General features: G+C 41.9%; 1 protein-coding gene across 1 annotated transcript; it reads right to left on the bottom strand.

The window, feature by feature from the left end:
- Positions 1-4,820: 4,820 nt before the first annotated feature.
- On the bottom strand, positions 4,821-5,879 carry LOC136978348 (uncharacterized). Its single transcript, XM_067274055.1, has one exon. It carries the CDS (start codon positions 5,877-5,879, stop codon positions 4,821-4,823), a length of 1,059 nt encoding a protein of 352 aa, XP_067130156.1.
- Between the last annotated feature and the right edge of the window lie 13,660 nt (positions 5,880-19,539).

The raw sequence follows: 19,539 nt of genomic DNA, 5'->3' as shown, positions 1-19,539 counted from the left end.
CCTGAAGGGCCACCTCCCGAATAATTTCATGGAGATTTTCGGGTCCATTCGAAAAAATTCGAGAAGATACTTACATCACGGCGTTTACTAACTTGCGCATTCACAACTTCTAAATTTTCATTCATAAAACCACGTAATGGACCCCGAAACGAAACTGTCCGCGCAAGGAGAACTCCATGTTGCTTTCCACCATAAACTACTGCTACAAGCGGCAAAGATGGCCGCTTGTAGCAGTAGTCGGCACCCACTCCGACAGGAATTTAGGAACGCGTTCCGCAAGAATGTTTAAACTTAAACATATGCCGCTGGCGCAAAGGAATAAAAAAATGCACTCCTTGACCGCTCGGCATCCGACCATTGGATAGGTTAGGTTAGGTAGGTCCGAAATATTGGGCTTTTTTTCCATAAAATTTAATGCAAATTGTACACGGAAAATATTTTGTCTATTTTTCACAAACTTATACTCGTTTCTGCATTGCGCACGTTTTTCTATATCTGAAATCAATCCTTCGCGTTGCAAAAAAGCTACCAAAATTATTTCGCAATTACAAATATCAATAGGCCTATACATCACTCTTTAAATACAAATGAAAACGAAAAAATTATGAATGATCGCTTAATCCGCGTAAAAATAACTTGTTTTGGCGCGAGAGAAAATTGATCGGATAGTTCGAATTTATCTATGTATATATGTTCATGTCCCGCCAGTAACTTTTGATCAAAATAAAGTATTAATTTAATGAACGCACGATTAGTTCTCTCAAACAAAATCACATGTGATCAGTAATAAACGTAATCTATACTCTTTTATCTAACACATACCCATATTAATTTTATATACAGTATCTTAAAATGAATTAGCAGCTCCTCACCTTTCTTTTCGGCTGGTTCTTTGTGATGGATTGACAAATAAATAAGAAAAATCCACTAACCATCAAACAACTTTCTTTTAATCCAAAAATAAAGATTTTTAATAATACATACAAATTAAGTTTTACATAAAAACAGATTTAAAAGAAATCATGTACACACTTTTTAAAATATTCTATTGTTATTACAATTTTTAAAATACGATTTCCATATATTGTAAAGTTTTATTCGTTTCTTTTTAATAAACGATTCTTTCTTTCTGTGAGTATCGGGGGTTAAGCATCAAAGCTTAACCCGCGGATAAGTCGATAAGGTGTCGGCGATATACAAGTAATCACCCACTTAATTTATCAAATAAATTTAATGAAAACATTAACTAAATGGTAACATACAAAGAGAAATATAAAATAGGACGTTGGAGGAGAGATGTCGGCATTCGAGGCATTTAAGGGAACTAATCCCTTTTTAATTTCCGAATTAGATATAACTAACTCGCGGTCAATGGAGGGGGAGAGAGAGAAAGGTTTTAAGTAAATAAATCTAAGTTTACCTCGCTGTTCGTCTTTGCCTAGATGCGTAGAGTGAACGGAGTTGATGGTGTTGACCAGCCGTTGTCAGCTTGTTCGGACGCCGCCCCGACAATTGGGTGCGAGCCCCTTTTATACCATTTTTGAGGAGTGAGAACTGTCATACTGTCGATGATTTGTACGCGCACCTGTTAGTCGGGCTAGTGTCTAGATCTAGCTAGTACGGACCACGTGCAATCGGGAAGTTTGTCTGATGACAGCTCTCACCCATCAATTAGCATCTAACTGACAATAATTTCTACAAAATAGTAAACAGTCTTGATATTGTTTATATCAAATGTCGCGCTCGACGACGATCGAGGCAATTTATTGCACTTTTGTTTAGATTTTAATATACATTTGTTGCGGCCACGTGTCACGTGTAGCCAAAGAGGGATGAGAAACATCGTCTTTTCCCGTCTTGTAAACTCTATCGTCTATCGTCAAACAAATGGTGGTTTTTTCTCTTATTGATATACAGTATAGTTCAACAACTATTTCGAGAAGATCGTCTTGGTCGTTGCCATCACATTTCTTTAATTTACTGTCGGTAGTGAAGTTTTTATTACTAGCATAGATGACATATCAGGATAGATTCTGAAGTGGAAATAAATAGTATTAACATTTCTTACATGAAAAATATTACTATTTAATTAAAATTAATCATCACTTTTTACTATTTATTAAATTATTATATAAAAGTTAATTATACTATAAATAAACTATTTTGTATATTCCATTTTACCTAAACATGTATATTTTAAAAAGTTATATAGGAGTCACGTGACTGGTACCTCGTACGAGACACCATAGGTACGAAAGCGAAGTCACGTGACCGGAAATGACGTACGCTAGTCGTGTGTGCTACATACTTAAAAGCGAGTCTTCGCCGCGAGTTAGCAGAGCGACGCGCGCCGCGATCATCGCGCGGCCCGATTTTGGGGGGGCTATATCTCGTGAAGGGTCGCCCGTAGGGGTGTGGTTCATTAGACATTATTTGATCGCACAGGGGGGTCTACAATTTGAGGGGTTCCCCCCTCCCCGCCAACCCCTTACTCTTACTTTCTTCTTTTTATCGTTTTATTCGGGCTCTTACGCTGTTTACAACGGTGTCTCTCTCATTCTTTTGCGTAGAGCCGTTCTCGGTTTATTCTGTCCGTAACTTTTCCCCTATCGAGCCGTCTTGCGGGCTTGTCGGGCTTCTGACGCCGTTCAAACTTGGGTGGTTTTTTAAGGGAACCCGTTCGAACCTGTGATACAAATTACAACTCGGATTCTCTCTTAGTTCTGTTTTTACGAGCGTTTTTAGTTTCGCTCGAAACAAAGGAGCTAAAGGTCATTGACCTTTTCACGCTATTGCGGTCTTCCTGCTAACGGTCGCTTTCGCCGATTGGCGCGGTTAAACCCGCTCGGCGTCAGTCCTTTTGTGGCTCCTGCTTCTGTCTAATTGGCAATTCCTTTTGAGGAACCTTTGAATCTGCTTCCCCTTTCCATCTGTGCTACTTTTGGTTCGTGTCGGAGGTCAGTGTTTAGCCGTCTGGCGTTTTTAGCCGTTTGGCGGTTCGGGGTTATTCACGGAATCTTACTGTTCCCTGTCTCCCCTCTTTTCTTTATCGGTGCGCAGAGCTCGGTTTCCTACGTGCTCTGCACTTTGTCCAAACATTTCCGCTTTTGGTTTACTGGAATTTTCTTTAAGCCGATTGGCTTCTCCCACGCCACATGGCTGACTCTCCAAATCCTAATATGGAGGAAAGTCTGAATAATAGCTTTGTTGAGGAAGACCTTATTTCGGGTATTAATGACAACTTAGGCACGATTATTGCCTCTCTGAACTTGGACAGTACTGCAGCAATTAGAGTGGCAGATCGTAAAGCTGCGCGTAATGCCGCGATACAGATGCATGCGGCAGCCAACCAGATTTTTGGCTTGGTATTAGCCCTGAGAGAAAGGACTAAACAACAGGCAGACATGCCACAGGACCCTGTCAAAGAGACATATGCTGATACTCTCAAGAAAAATCCAAGGCAGCTAAGTGCAACAACAAAATTCATCTCTGCAAACACTACTAAATTTGAAGGTAAGGATAACCCTAAAAAAGCTGGGCATAGCATAATCTTATCAGTAAAAACTCAACAAGATGAACCTATACCCATTCCAGAAGAAACCATGAAAATGGTTCTGGAACACATTAATCCTTGCCAACTGGGAATCAGGGTAAACAGGGTAAGACCTCTGCCTAGTGAGGACTTTGATATCCATGTCCAGGACAAAGAGGACATCCATTCTTTGCAACAATCCATACAAAACAATCCAATCCTGTCAAAAAAGCTGAGGATAACAGAACGCAACAAGAAACTACCAAAACTCATACTTTTTAATGTTCCTTCGGATACTAAGGACACTGAGCTCATTAATGAAATATACCAACAGAATCCATTCCTGCAGCAAATACTATCAGAGGAAGAATACCATAAAGAAATACAAGTTACCCACAGCTTCAACCCAAGAGGCAATCAACATGCAAAACATACTATACTAACTGTTCACCCAATGATCAGAAATGCCATGATGCACCACGGAAGGCTTTTTGTAGGATGGAGCTCCCTACAAATAGACGATTACATCTTCCTCACTAGATGTTTTAATTGTGCAGGATTTGGCCACACTTCACACCGTTGCGAAGAAAAACAGAGATGCAGTCACTGCACAAAAAAACATAAATTTAAAGACTGTCCTAATCTTAAAAGAGGCCCCAAATGCATAAATTGTGTCACCTTTAATAAATCGGTACCAGACCACAAACTATTGAAATAGATCATAATGCTTTCGATAAACACTGCCCCGTACTAAGAAGATAGATTATAGATTATTATAAAGGTGATAGGAGGCATTACTCATAGGTATATCCTCGAAGGGGATGAAAAGAAATGAGAAGGAGTTAGTTTAAGAGAAAGTTGCTTTGGCAGAGGCCGAAAGGGGGTGAAGAGTTTGAAAAGAAGTGATAAGAGGAAGGGGAGGTCATGAGCCGCACCGAGTGTTTATTTAAAAAGCAATTATATACATATTTACAAAACATGGACATTTTCCATGCGTACAGAAACTGCGGCTAACATTTGCCGAGTTGAGAAAATTATGACAATATTAATGAATAATATAATAAAAAAGTATACATAAAGACGCAGAGTGTGAGTCTGCGAAAAATTAAATCGCGGGTCGAATAATACAAAAAAAAAAAAAAAAAAAAATAAGATTAATACCAGTAACATAAAATAAAATACATGCAAAATTTACAGTAAATATAAGGACACGTGACATTAGAGAACTCGTAACAGTAGATGAGTACTAACAGAAATAAAGTGTAAACAGTAATAAACGCGAGAAGTGCTAGGAGTTTAAACGTAAGTCCAGAGCTTTTGTGGCTTCGATAAAAGCCATGAGTTCCTTATAAGTGTTCTTATTGTGCACTAGTTCACTGAGTTCACATGGCCAGTTATGGCCTTCCTGTATGACCGTCCTGAATAGGTTATACCTCAGATGGTCGAACTTGCTGCACTTGAATATTAGATGTTCGTTGTCTTGAACAGACATGTTGTCGCACTGGCAGTGGGGGGTGTCACTGTGGCCGAACCGGTGTAGATATCCTTGAAAGTTGCCATGATTGGTGAACAGCTGGCTGGTGATAAAGTTAACTGTGACGTAGTTTAGTTTTAGTCTGTTATGGATGTTCGGAAAAAAGCTGTAGGTGGTTCTGCCTGTATTACCTTCATCCCACAGGCGTTGCCAGATGCCAAAGGCCGTGTCTTGAATTAGGTGTTTTGTTGCTATTAAAGGAATGTCATCGTAGGCGAGTATAGATGAGTTGGAGGCCCCCTCTTTTGCAAGGCGGTCTGCTTCTTCATTTCCTATGACGCCGGCGTGGGATCGGGTCCATAGGAAAATGACCCTGTTGTTGCATTTGATCAATTCTTGGATGATGAGCCTCTGGAGATTGCCGCCACTTTTGTTGGTGTTGAGGCTAAGGAGAGCAGCACGACTATCAGAGCAGATGACAATGCGGCTGTTCCTGAGGTTGCGGGAGGTGTTGACGTACTGAAGGGCTCTGTAGATTGCATAAAGCTCGGCTTGCATTATAGTGCAGTGGCCGGCAAGGTGGAAGCTTTCACGGTGGATAAATGTATTGTTGTGGGTAGAGTAGTGGGCCAGGCCGGCTCCCACACCGTCCTTGGACCTAGAACCGTCAGTATAGACGATTTGAGTGGAGAAGGACGTGCCGAGGTCGTTGTTGATGTAGATGATGGGCTGCTTGGCCGGGTGAAGAGGTGATGGATAAAAAGTTTTAGTTCGGGTTTTACAATTTAGGTTAAAGAGCGAGTCCATATCAAGGTTTGGCAAGAGGCCAATGCGGAGGTAGTTGATGAAATCTTTCTTTTTTTGAGTGGTCATGTTGAGGTGGGTTAACCTCCACAAAGCCATGATGGCTTGAGCCCTGAGGAAGAGCGGAGGGAGACCAGTAATAACTTGCAGCGATGCCGTTGGTGATGTCCTATAAGCGCCGGATATGCGAAGTAAGCAGATTCGTTGGACTTTGTCAAGGGCGCGTTTGATATGAGCCCGGGAAGCAGCTGTTTCCCAGATCGGCGATGCCATACAGGATAATAGGCTCTATGGCCTGCTTGTAAATGTGGATTAGGTTGTTAACATTAAGCCCCCAGTTTTTACCAGCTAGATAGCACAAAAGGTTCGCTAATTTGGCCGCTTTACTGCAGACATGGTCAATGTGATAATTCCATTTGAGGCCTTGATCTAGAATTAAGCCGAGATACTTTAGTTTGTTCGTGTGCTTGATTTTTATGCCGTTTATCTTTAAGGAGGGGGGTTTCTGTAGCTGGCGCCCCCGTGACATTAGCATACAGATTGACTTGTCTGTATTGATTGTAAGCTTGTTGTTGTCGCTCCAAGTGTGAATGACGTTTAAAAGTTTGTTAGCTTCCTCCTGAAGCTTTTCACTATTTCTGCCCGAGAGCATCAGAAGGGTGTCATCCGCATAGCCCTGAAGGACCCAGGGCACGCTGATGTTGCTTGGATTGATTCGAAGAAGCTCGTCATACATAATGTTCCATAGCCCTGGGCCCGACCTAGAGCCCTGCGGGCAGCCGCGCGTCATATTTTGTATAATCGGTGGGTCTAGGTCATAACTTCCTACAGACCTGTTGTTGAGATAGTCTTTCAGGATGTTATAAAGGTTGCTAGGGCATTTGTGCCGCTTGAGAGAGCTTAGAAGTGATGGCCACCAGAGTGAATTAAAAGCATTACTGTAATCAATAGAAACCATGAGCACATGGTGATTGATGTCCCAGGCCTTAGCGATGAATTGCATGGCATGATGTAGGGCGTGGTAGGTGGACTTTTTTGGGACGAAGCCGAACTGGTTATTATGGAGGAGGTTATTGCAGTAGAGGTAGTGGTTAATACGGTTGATTATGAGCCCGTCTAGGGCTTTGCCCAAGACTGGTAAAAGACTAATCGGCCTAAAGTCGGTCGCCTTATCTGGTGTTGCTTTGCCGACTTTAGGGATGAACTTGATTGCAGCGTTTTTCCAGGAGGTGGGGAATTGTTGGTTTTCAAGGCATTTGTTGTAAGTGTAAACAAAGGCGATAGGAACTGCTTCGTATGCCTTTTTAGCCATGAGGGGTGTAATCCCATCAACACCTGGGGCCTTCTTGTTGCGCATGGTGAAAATTGCTGCACGGACTTCGGCAAAAGTGAAAGGGACATCGTTGTTAGAGTTTGGATGAGTTAAGACACTATTCCTGATGCTAGTTTGAGTGTAGTTGTCTTTGCTGGAATCATCCAAAGGAAAATGTGTGTCGAGAAGGTGTTTATAGGCTTCTGAAAGCTCTGATGTAAATGTACCATCCTCCCTTTTGATATTAACAGGGATACTTGTAGCTTTTCTTGGCTTAAGCACCGTGTGATAGGGATCACTCCATGCGCTCTTATTGCCAATCTCGCTGCAGTACTTTTTCCATGCCTGCGTCCTCGCTGTGTTAATTTCGGTTTTATAGATGCGAAACTCTTCAAGGTAGTTTGTCTTTTTGATCTCTTTGAGCGTTGGGTTGTTTTCTCTTTTAAAAAGCCTATAAAGGCGCCTGACATTGCGTCTTCGTCTATTAAGCGTGTTGTTCCACCATGGTGCATTACTATGATTTATCTCTTTTATGGTGGTAGAGTAGTGGTAAGAGTTCAATATAGAAGTGGTTAAATGGTCGGCTAGCTCCTCAACGTTGGTAATGTCCGAGAGGATCCCCTGAATTGGGGTTGCCCAGAACTGCTTGAAGAGATCTTGAAAAGTGGTCCAGTTAGTCTTCCTGATTGTGATGTTGTTATTGATATTTATAGGGTTGCTGGTTTTAATGTAAGTCTTAATGTACCTATGGTCACTCAAGCTATTTTCTTCCAGAGTGCTACAATAGGTGACGAGCTTGTGGGCCTTGTCATTAGCTAGGCACAGATCGACCCAACTTTTCCCACGAGTGCAGAAGAAGGTCGGGAGTGGGCTGGTATTGCAGGAAACAATTTGGTTCCTTGACATATACTCGCAAATAGAAAAACCGCGGGGGTCTTCTTCTGGGCTGTGCCAGACTGGGGATTTTGCATTGAAATCCCCAGAAGTAACCCAGGGGAAAGCACTAATTTTGGGGTGTATGTACTGCATTTCATCAATCAGATGGTGTATGTCATCGTTTGGTGAACAGTAGACTGATGAGAGATAAAGGCGGTTATTGCCGTGAGTAAGCAGAACGGTAGTGATGTGATCGGTGCTGAGGTCTGGGCAGAAGTTGGCTATGATGTTTTTGCTGCAAATGAGTATTCCCGCTTTGATAGTGCTACAGAAGTTCTGAGGGGGGGTGAACTCTCCATTTCCCAAACCGGACAATTGAGTTGTTGACAAGGTAGGGTTCCTGTATGAGAACGATGTCGGCTTTATGATCGTCCACCATTTTTTTAACGAACGAAGAAGCGGCCTTGGACCTCTGAGTGTTGATGGTGAGGAGTGTGAGACGGAAGTTGCACATAGCAGTTGAATGCATGCTTGGGCTACCGGTATGAGTCAGGGTGTTGATAGAAGGCTGAGTTTTAATGTTGGTTTGATTACACCCCATAATCAGTTTGTTGAATTCGTTGCGTTTTTATTTTTTGTAGAATAGTGCAATCCTGACTAAAAGCGTTATGATTTGCTGGAACCCTTTTGTTTGCAGTTACTTCTTTGTTGTAATTGTTGCAGTTAGTGCAGCAAGGGGTGCTGTGTCTCTTTGTGCACTCGTTGAATTTGTGCGACTTGGCACAGTGGCTACATCGAGTTAGTTCTTGGCAGTCCTTTGCTAGGTGATTAAAGCCGCAGCAGCGGTAGCATCTGGTGACCGGGATAAAGTCATCGGCCTCGCACCGTGGCCCAAGACAACGAGAGGTGACGGTTATTTATGATAAGGCTACGTATTGCTGGAGTAACCGATAACACCATGTGTCTGCAGTTTTCTTTTGTACGTCCCTTATTGAACACCGTACTAATGCGGCATTGTTGAGTGAAACTTTCTAAGGTGTGGCCCATCCATATGTTGTTTTGTTTATATAGAGTCTGTATTAGATATTGCTCTTCGACCGAATTTGGGACGTTTAAGAGAATGATTCGGGGTCTACGGCCCTCTGTAACATGGCATTTAACTTTTTCTTTAATTGAAGGGATGCCTTCTATAGCTTCCCTAAGTGTTTCTCCATCTTTATTATTTTGAACCCTTATACAGATCCCTTGGTTTTTAACTTTGTAAACTCGTTTGATGCTAATCCCCAACTCGTGTGGTTGGATGGCTTCTTTCAGAGTGTTGATTAATTTATCCGGGTTTTCGTTTGTATCTTGGTCTTCTGCTTTGGGGTACACCAAAACAGCGTGTGTCCCCCCACTGCCTTCCTGCTGTATCTTAGAAGATAGAGATCTAGTAATTGTTTTAGTGGTGTTACTTTGCTTAGCTCCTGAGCTGACGATATCTGCGTAGGTTTTGGAGACAGTAGCTGGTGTTAAAATTTGAGAAGTTTTGGATCTCAGTTCTTTGAGCATTCCATACATCTGATGAATAGCTGCGAACATTCGTGCAGCTCGTTTCCTGACTTCAGCCCTTTCGTGTTTTCGCACAGTGGAGTTGGTGGACTCTGGGACAAGCTCCATGATCCTCCCTAGACTAACATTAGCTTCCTTGAGAATATCTTCATCAGAATCCCAGGTACAGGGTGTGTCTTCTTCATTTTCACTATCTGCCGATGTACTGGCGGGTGGTTGAGAAGAACAGTCCCCCAGCGACTCGAGGATAACCTTCGGGTCCTCCATTGAAGATGCGAATAAGAATAGACCCCGAAAAAACAATAAAACAGAGGAAACGCCGATCGGCTAAAACTACGCCGATTAGCTGAGCCCCGCCGACTTGAATAGCTACGCCGATAAGCTGAGCCCCGCCGACAAGATTAGCTACGCCGAACGGCTACAAGATAAGCCAAACGGCGAATGACGTCCGGTGACGAGAAAAAAAGAAAATAAAGCAAAACACGACAGCGTGGGCCGAGGATGCGCAAGACAAGCACCACAGATGACACGAACCAAGCCTACTAACGTGCCGTAGCCCGACACTGAAGAAACGCCGAAGCGGCTGTAACACGCTGAACGGCGAAACACGACTAGCACAAGGAAAAATAAAAGAAATTAAAAAAGAAAATTACACGACTGACAGCGGGTGAGAGTAACACCAACGCCGTCTCGAAAATGCCCGGTAAAGATAGACGAAGCCCGGCGCAGAAGAAACGCCGCAGCGGCTGAAACACACCGAGTGGCTAAGACGACCGAGCGGCGACCACGAGGATCTTTGTCTAACGGTGACAAAGAAAAAACAGAATAACTCGGCAAAAAAAGATACTATGGCAACCAAAATTGGGTGGCGCGTAGAAGAGCACGCGGGCCCCCTAAAACCGTCACCGGACCGAGCGGAAACTAAATAACGAGCCCGATGCAGGCCGACAAAAGCCGAAAACAAAAACGCTTATAAAACAAAAAAGCGTTAACCAAAATTAAAAAGTAAAACACTTACGGAGAGCTGGTAAAAAGATCTATCCAGCGGTGGTTAAATTTCAAAGATCCGATAAGCAGAACCGTAGAAAACATCGATGAAAAACGGAGCCGAATACACCACACACACATAGGATCATTGCTTTCGACAAACACTGCCCCATACTAAGAAGATACAAGACCTATCAAGTTAATAACACCCATTATGAATAATACACCCAGGAATCATCGTAATAAAGCAACGACTACCACCCCAATGGCTTTCGCAAGGAAACAACAGCAGCAGTACTAAAAGGCGACTCAACATTTTACAAATAAATCTCCAGAAATGTAAGGCTGCTTTTTCTGAAGCTATCCATTTCATGGCTGATAAAGACATTGACATCTTGGTGTTTCAGGAACCCTATATTCATAATAATAAGGTCTCCATGCTTGGGCAAGGTCACATTATAACCCATAAAAAAGACAATAACCCAATCCGTGCAGGCTTCTTGATTAATAATAAGAACCTCACATGCCACCAGATTTTTCACCTCTGTACCAACGGCATCATCACCATAAGTGTTAATATGAACTCCACTAAGCTGCACATTATCTGTGTTTACTGCCCTCCTTCGGATGATATAAACCCGACCCTTCAGGACATCAAAAGGGCTATTGAAAATCTCCCCCCACACCCTGCCCTAATATGCGGGGACTTTAATGCCAAATCCCCCATCTGGTTTAGTCCATTCGAGGACCCAAAGGGGTTGGCTGTCTGCGAGCTGACGACTGAGCTGGACCTGCATTCGCTTAACAGCAGCCCGCAACCCACTTTCTCCAGTTCAAATGGAAAAAATTGGATAGACATCTGCTTGGGCAATAATGAACTCAACAACATGGAAATAAACTGCTGTACTCTCAAGTATACATTGGCTAGCGACCATGCCTATATTCTGACTACCATACAAAGATATGACTGCCCTGTAAACTACCAGATAGTGAACCAGACAAACTGGGAATAACTATGAGAACTTAATTAAACGTCTCTGGGATCCTACCGGCATAATCAATATTAACTCCCCTCAAGACTTAGATTGCATGGTCAACAACCTACAAGATACCATCAGGAATGCTTATCATAGCTCCACTCAGGTCAAAGTCTGCAAGCCCTCCGTTCCCTGGTGGAACCAGGACCTTACTTCCAAGCGTAAGCAGGTAAGGCAGGCTAGGAAGAGATACAACAACACTCATGACATAACTTTAAAACAGCTTAGGAAGGAGGATTACCAAACCATCTTCAGAGAGTATAAAACTCTCATTAACAACTCCCGTAAAACGTCTTGGAAAAAGTTTTGCACAGCTGCCAATACCTTGGGCCCTTGGTCCATTCCGTTCTACACCGTGGTCAAAAAGAAGAAAACACTCACCCCTCCAGCCTCTCTCATTAAGCCATATAGTCAGGCCACCAGCATTGAAGACACCTACAAGGACATCTTCAATGACCTATTCCCAAAGGATGAGGCCGAGACCGACAACATGATACATAAAAATACTAGAAACCATAGCCAAAACTATTGTGAAATCTGGAAGTTAAGAACCTAGAATTTCTAAATTATTTCACTCCAGTTATAAACGACTTAATCAACAACATTCCATACCCGGGAAATTGTTGACCCTCGAATGGCAACGATTGTCCCCTAACTGTCAACAAGCCGTTATTCCTTCGGAGCAGGTAGATCATCTTGCACGATGGTTTATAGTTAGCGTCCGAACTAGTCGTTTATTTAATATCCCGGGAACACCTATGGCCCTAATAGCGATTCGTTTTCGCTCACGTGACAAGTTTTCCCATCAAAAACTTATAAAAGACGCTTCCTTCCCCCCTAAAGGGGTCGGATCGTCTCTCCACTAAGAAGTGCACTATGCCGTCGACCGAACCCGAAAGTTTCAAGGTGTCTATGTTTTAAGTGGCATTGTCCAGTCTACGAATTCTAAGATTCGACGCGCCATCGTCCCATTAACTGATTCTCTGTCATCCCGAACATCATCGTCACCTCTGAGAGAATATTCGTCCATTACGAACTCCGTCTATTACGGACTTGTTAAGAGGTATGAAAAATAATTGTAAACTCTCTCTCTCCGGCCCCTTTTTGTATACGAGGGTAGAAGTGTACTTTAGATTGTTTAGCTTTTATTAAATCTTGTTTTGTTATAAAATGGTGTCTTTCTTGACTGTCGGCTTCGCCTTATCGTCGACCCCATCCTTCCTCCTTCTCCACTCGCGTAACGCGTAACGCGCCGTCTACGTAACAGCCATCCTTGACACGTGAGTCACCGGAAAAAGAGGTACGACAAACTCTTACCTCCCCGGGATCTCACATATTGGTGTCAGGAGTGGGGTCTCGACTTTTTCGAAAAATCGATAAGGCGAAAAACAGCCACAGTCGGGAGAGAGGTCGAATTGAGTTGAATTAGGAATCATAGGAGTAGGGTCGTATTAGAATCTCAGACCTAGTTGTAAGAACTAACGAAAAACATAATGGAAGACGATCCCCGCGATGCGGCTGGGCCTGCCCACCCAAATCCTAATCCGGCACCGAATCCCCTTACAGTTGGGAGGCCTAGGCGGAATAATACCCCTATTACCCGTATTCTCGGGAGAAGCAGGAGGCCCTCGGGTGACGGACTTTTTTGATTCGTTAGCCGATGTTACTAAGGTAGCGGCATGGTCCAAGGCCCAGATGCTGGCAGTGGCAAAATTAAAACTTACGGGTATCGCGAGAGAATTCGTCCGAAAGGACTCGAAGAATAAAAGAAGTGGAGGACTTTGACGAATTTAGGCGAGTTAATGATAGCGCGTTTTGAACGGGAGCCATTTTCCTTTCGATTATCTAAATTTTATGCGTGCGTGCAGAAAAGGGACGAGGACGTACAGACTTATGCTGCTAGACTCCAAGCACTGGCGATGGAGATAGAAATTACGCCGGAGCCTGGCGCGACTGCCGCCGAGACCGCGATTATTGAACGAGTTCAGAGGAAGGAGTTAGATGAAAGGCTTAAAGCGCAATTTTTGAACGGAATAGACATAAGAATCCGGCAGCGCGTAATGAGCCGTGAGGCTGAGACATTCGATGAGGCTCTAAAAGCCGCGATCAGTGAGGAAACAATCGAAAGTCTCACCGCGCATCCAAGAGGAATCATGCGAACAGTAAGGGAAAGCGATAAAACCTCATCTCAGGAGGATTTAGCGCAACTAACGTCAGCGATGGAGGACTTAAAAGCTAAAATGGACGGACTAATCCGAAACTCTCCTCGATTCGGCTCTAGAGATCCTATATCTCGCCGAAATCATCGAGGAGGCTATACTCCTAACTCCTACAATAACAATTCCTATAATAATCCGCCTCTTAAGCGCAACGAAAATCGGTCGAACGCCCCTAATCGCCGATTCGATCGACCTAATCAAAATCGGAACCGGAACCGATATAATAACAGTAATGACCCAAACAATGATAGAGATAGGGTTCGATTCAGATCCCAGTCTCCAGCAGAGGATCGAAATCGCTGGAGAGGCCAAGTTCAGAGAATCAAAGGTCAACGACCTCCAAATAGACCTAGAAGAAATCCTACAGTTGAGCGGAAACGACGCTATACTGATTCAGGTAGAACCTTTTCTCCTCCTCAAACAGATTCATCAGGAGAGGAAAGCGACACGAGATGGAAAGGCAGGATAGGACTAACGACAATCTATTCAAGACCTAAACCTGTTATATTGGTTTATGTCAATAATATTCCTGTGAAGATGCAAATTAATCCTAGAGCAGAATGTACGATCATATCGAATGACCTAGCAAACAAATTGAAGGGAAAAGCATCTGTAAAGTTTGGACTTAGACGAAAATTAGGAAATCCTTTAGGGAAGCCAACCACCGCTATTGGAACAGCAACCCCCAGGTTCAAACTACGGGGAAAGAAATTTTCCATGCCATGTGCCATCGTGCGAGCCGAGATCACAAACCCGTGTGACGGGATATTGGGACGAGACTTCATCGAAGCCCTACAATTAACACTAGATTTTGCTAATGCACAGGTGATTTTACCCAATCAGAGGACTGTTCATTTCTGCACTTCCCGACGGCCGCGCAGGAAGAAAAGGAAGCGAAGAGATACTAGTAACAGGAAGAAAAACTTCTCTCAGATCACTACCCTAAATGAAAGCTCTTCGGACATCTTCCGAAATGAACGAGTTACTCCCGCCGAAAGGAAAAGGAATCAACAAACCCGGAGCACAAGAGGAATAATTGCAGCCCATAGGAAAAGAAAGCGACCTAGAATACAGCAAGATGACACTAACACGACTGTCGATCAACCTATGGTATCACAGGGAGAAAACCCATTAACGGCCACGCCACTACCTGGCAAGCTATCCGACTCTGAGGATGACTTCACTCAGTCCTCCATACTCCCTTCGCTACCGGAAGAACAGACAGAACCGGATAGCGAGAGCGAAAGTGAGAGAGATGACCGCAAGCCCGAACGCGAAGTTTCCGAACCGGAAACGGAAGAAGAACAGGAGACCACTCCACCCTATGCTCGTCGCAGTCAAGGGTCAGTTGCTGATCGACCTTGGGTTCTATCGAGACCCACTCGCAGTCGAATTCCTCGACTTATTTCTCCTGCCGTTAGTCGGTCATCCTCCTCCTTAAGCCTGTAAACGATTTATAACATGTTGATAGGACATTAGTCGCACTTCGAGAGTAGAAGTAAAAGTAATATAGAAAGGACTTTAACATAGAGTCATTCCTTGTGAAAACCTCATTCCTTGATTTTCATAAGGAATATCGAGACCTATCAGCCCTAAACACTTTACGCCGAAGTTTAATACACGGCGGAGGAAAAATTCTAAAATTCCTCTTCGGAACAGCTACCTCCGAGGATATTACGACCTTAAATGTCGAAATCTCTAACATCAATGAGCAAAACGAGAGAATTATTCATTTACTGCGCTCACAAGCCACCTTGTTGAATGATACTCTAAATATCAGCAAAAATAATCGACACCAAATCTACGTGTTATTCAAACGGCAAGAATCATTTAAAGAGTTATTAAATCGCTATAGTTACGAACTTGCGTTTGAAATAATTAGTCGGATACTCGAATTCTCTATTCAAGAATTCCATCTCCAACTAGTAGCCTTACGAGAGAGCGATTGATATACTAGAAAAAGGTCAACTAAGCACCTATTTCGTATCACGAGAAATCATGTTACGTACCCTCCGAGACATTCAACTGCAGCTTCCGGAAGGTTACACAATGGTCGAACCTATAAGACCTGACACGCTATTTAAATACTACCAGTGGATTACCACCCTGGCTGTAGCGGTACCTGGTAAGTTGAGAATCTTTGCTAAGATTCCATTAATCACCCCTAGTGGATACTTCGATATGTACGAAATTATCAAATTTCCTACATATATACCTGATCTAAATACATTCGTCCAAATCCAGACTAATTATCCTATAGTCGCCTTATCCATGGACAGACAGTCCTATATGTTATTACAACACTACGAATTAATAATTTGTAAAATGGATCACTTTCCTATTTGTTCCGTAAACGGACCTATTCAGACGTTTCCCTCAACAAAGTTGTGAATATGCACTATTTAGTGGCAACGAAGTCGCGGTCAAAGACCTTTGTACCCGCCAAATCGTTCCACAATTTCCGCCAATTTTTAAGAGGATTGATCAACTAGGATCATGGATTTATTCTATTCCAAATCCTCTCACCCTAACTATTAGATGTCCCACTCGACATCAACAATCTCCATTTTCATCCACTACTCATAAATTAAACAAAACGGGAATACTCCATCTCCCAAACGCATGCACCGGCTATGTACCTGGATTCGTCCTTACTTCGCCGTTCCGAATGCAGACCACCATACAATTGGAGATAGCACAACAATTAATAGTGCCACCACTAGAACAAATCGTCAACAAATCTGAGATCCTGTTGCTGCAAAAACGCCTTAAGGATCCTGACCTCCCGAAACTCACATCGGACTACGATATTCGATTAGCAGACCGTTCTTTGAACAACGTCCAATACGACCTAAATCACCTATTACGGGAGCCAACAAAATCGTCTCCCATACATTACCCATTTTTAATAATAACCATTATTGCTGGTTGTCTAGGCGCTATCCTCACGGGACTTTGTTTACTTTATAGTTATCGCCATTACTCACGATGCAAGAAGACCCGTGCGACTGGTCACCGACCTCCACTGGAAGAGGAACACGAAGAGACTGCCTTCAACAAAAGCGGAAGTCCGCCTTCACCTAGTGCACAATCGGGCACCTCCCACGAAGAAAACCCCCGAGGCAACCCGACTCCACGAAAACAAAAATCTATTGTTCAATCCTATTAACAAGGTCATCCCCACACCGCCATTTTCCCTTTTATTCCTCATTTTAACGTACTAACGTTTATACCTATATTCATAGATTTGTCGCGAACGATTCTAATATTTAGTTCGTATCCTAGAATTGTAGATTAACTCTCTTTAACGGGATTTTTTTTCTCATACTAACCTAGATATATATTGAATCTTATTTTAACGAGAGAGAGAGTAAAATAATCTTTTATGTAACCTTGCATACCTCTATCCGGGATTCAAGGATTCTTTACTCCAAATAACTTCTTATTAACATTTATTTCAAATCCAAGAATAGTGTCTTCATCACTGTTGCCGCCTCGAGCGCCACCGTATTTTTTGTGAGAAGAAAAAATGATAATTAAAAAACGTTTGGAGACGAGAGTTTTTTGTAACGGCCAAGTAACGGCCAAGGGCGTCAGCCATATTGTTTTTTTTCTTCTTGTTCTTGTGTAACGACCCGCAAACCGCATTAAACTTTTATCAAACCGCAATTGTTTTCTTTCATATTTATACAGTCCATTAAAGATCGACAAACATCTGGTCCGTCGAGGCGGATGAGAAGAAAAGAGACAATTTCGCAAGCAAATAAGATTGAGTTCAAACTTCATTAAGTCGCCTATCCAAGGTAGGAAGAATTTATTTGTCCGTTACACGTGGTAGAGAGTTTAAAATGGATCAGCTCGAGAAATGAAAGAAAAAACGCGTTTCGATAAGAGGTAGTGTGACGAGATTAATTAGTAAAGTCAATAGTCTAGTTGAAAGTGATGATAAAGAGACAGAAACCTTTCTAGAAATACTGGATCAGTTTAGTCGAAAGGAAGAGTCGTTGAGAACGTTAAACGGGGAAATTGAGGGCCTCATTCCTAGCCCAACTGACTATGACACTGAGATAGTCAATAGTGAAGAATATGAGGACAAAATTACAAGTTGTAAATTTAAGATCCAGTCTTGTATTAAACGATTAGAAGCGGATTCGTCCGTCGTTATGGTAAGTCAGGCCCCCGTAGGTCGAAATAACTCCGCTAATATTAAATTACCAGAGATTCCTCTACCGAAATTCTCTGGAAGATATGAAGAATGGAGTAACTTTAAAATGCAATTTGATAATATCATTTCGTCAAGCGAGCAACTATCGGCTGAACAGAAACTACATTATTTGAAAGCTGCTCTCATAGGGGAAGCTAAGAGTTTACAAACGTTAAATGATTCATTTGCTTCATTGTTTCAAGCGTTACAAGAGAGGTACGAAAACAAGAAATTAATAGTAGAAACCCATGTTAACCTCTTAACAGTGAAGGACGGAAATAGCCGTCCAAGGCGATCGAGTGGCAGTGGTGAAGGACGGAAATAGCCGTTCAAAAATTCTTATAAAATACCTGGACCATTTCGTGAAGTCGTAGAATTTTCACGAGTAGTTGGGTTCTCCAACTTTGTTTTGGAATATCCTTTAGTTCTCGAGAATTTACAATAAAAGAAAGAAAATTAAAATAAATATGAAATTTTAGACGGCCATCTATCGACATAAATCGAATTTAAATCTCCCGCCGTCATCTGATTGGTTAAAAAAATTAATATTCCTAATTGGCTCGCGTCAGAAAAAAGTAGGTGTGACTTCTGTAAATGACGCTATCGGGAGTGCACCGATGCGACCGGAAAAAGTAAACAGCCTACGTCATTAGTCTAACGGTCCTTGTCTGACCTACTTTTCGTAGAATCAACATTGGAGTAAGCTGTAGTAAAAGCGTAGTAGTTTATAGTAAAACGGTCTTCTCTAATATTCATAGTACTTTGTAAAGCTCGGATTTCAATTTAATAAGTATTATTTAGTTCAGAAACATTATAAATACATCATTAAGTAGGAGAATAACGAAAAACTTTATTTTTTAGTATAATACAATTTACAAAATCGAAAGTTCGTATATCGTAATATTATAAAAAACTACATCGAAACATACAAAGTCACCTAATTTACTTAAATTCAGTTCATTATACAACTGTAGATACTCTTGCCTTCCTCAGTTTCCTCAAAACAAAACTCGAAAACTTCAATTAATTCTATAAATATTTAAGCGCCATTACTATTCGAATTAACTGTAATTACAAATATAACTGAAAAATATTTTCGACATAAACCCTAGGCAATAATTATCAAAACAAAATTCTTCAAGTGTAAATTTTTCTGATCGAGTAATATGTAATAATAGTTTTATCTATTACTCTTGCCATATTCAACTTTCTATGTTCACATCCATTTAGTTTCATCTAATTACACTTTAAATGTAAAAAAATCTACCAACAAATAAGTTTTCTAATAAAGATACTACTTGCTAATTAAAGTTTGTATTCTTCTTTGACGTAGTTCTACGTTTTAGCACTAAATTAGTAGACATGTCTAAATAACACGCTTATAAACACTAAATGCCATAAATGTTTCGAAATTAGAACTAGATAATTATATGCACAAATAAATTTACATGCCTTCATTTACATCCAAACAAAGATCAGTTCTCCCAAATTGTCGAAAAATAAATTATTTTCAACTTTTCTTTCTGAATTTAGAAGTAATTCA

The sequence above is a fragment of the Centruroides vittatus genome, unplaced genomic scaffold (assembly GCF_030686945.1).
Source record: "Centruroides vittatus isolate TY-2023 unplaced genomic scaffold, ASM3068694v2 contig_507, whole genome shotgun sequence".
Classification (NCBI taxonomy): Eukaryota; Metazoa; Arthropoda; class Arachnida; order Scorpiones; family Buthidae; genus Centruroides; species Centruroides vittatus.
Note: the sequence above shows the minus strand (reverse complement) of the source record. Positions and strands in the feature narration are given on the sequence as shown.

What these genes read in the sequence shown, in the direction of transcription:
- LOC136978348 (XM_067274055.1), bottom strand. Translation starts at nt 5,879, where the DNA reads ATGACCACTCAAAAAAAGAAAGATTTCATCAACTACCTCCGCATTGGC.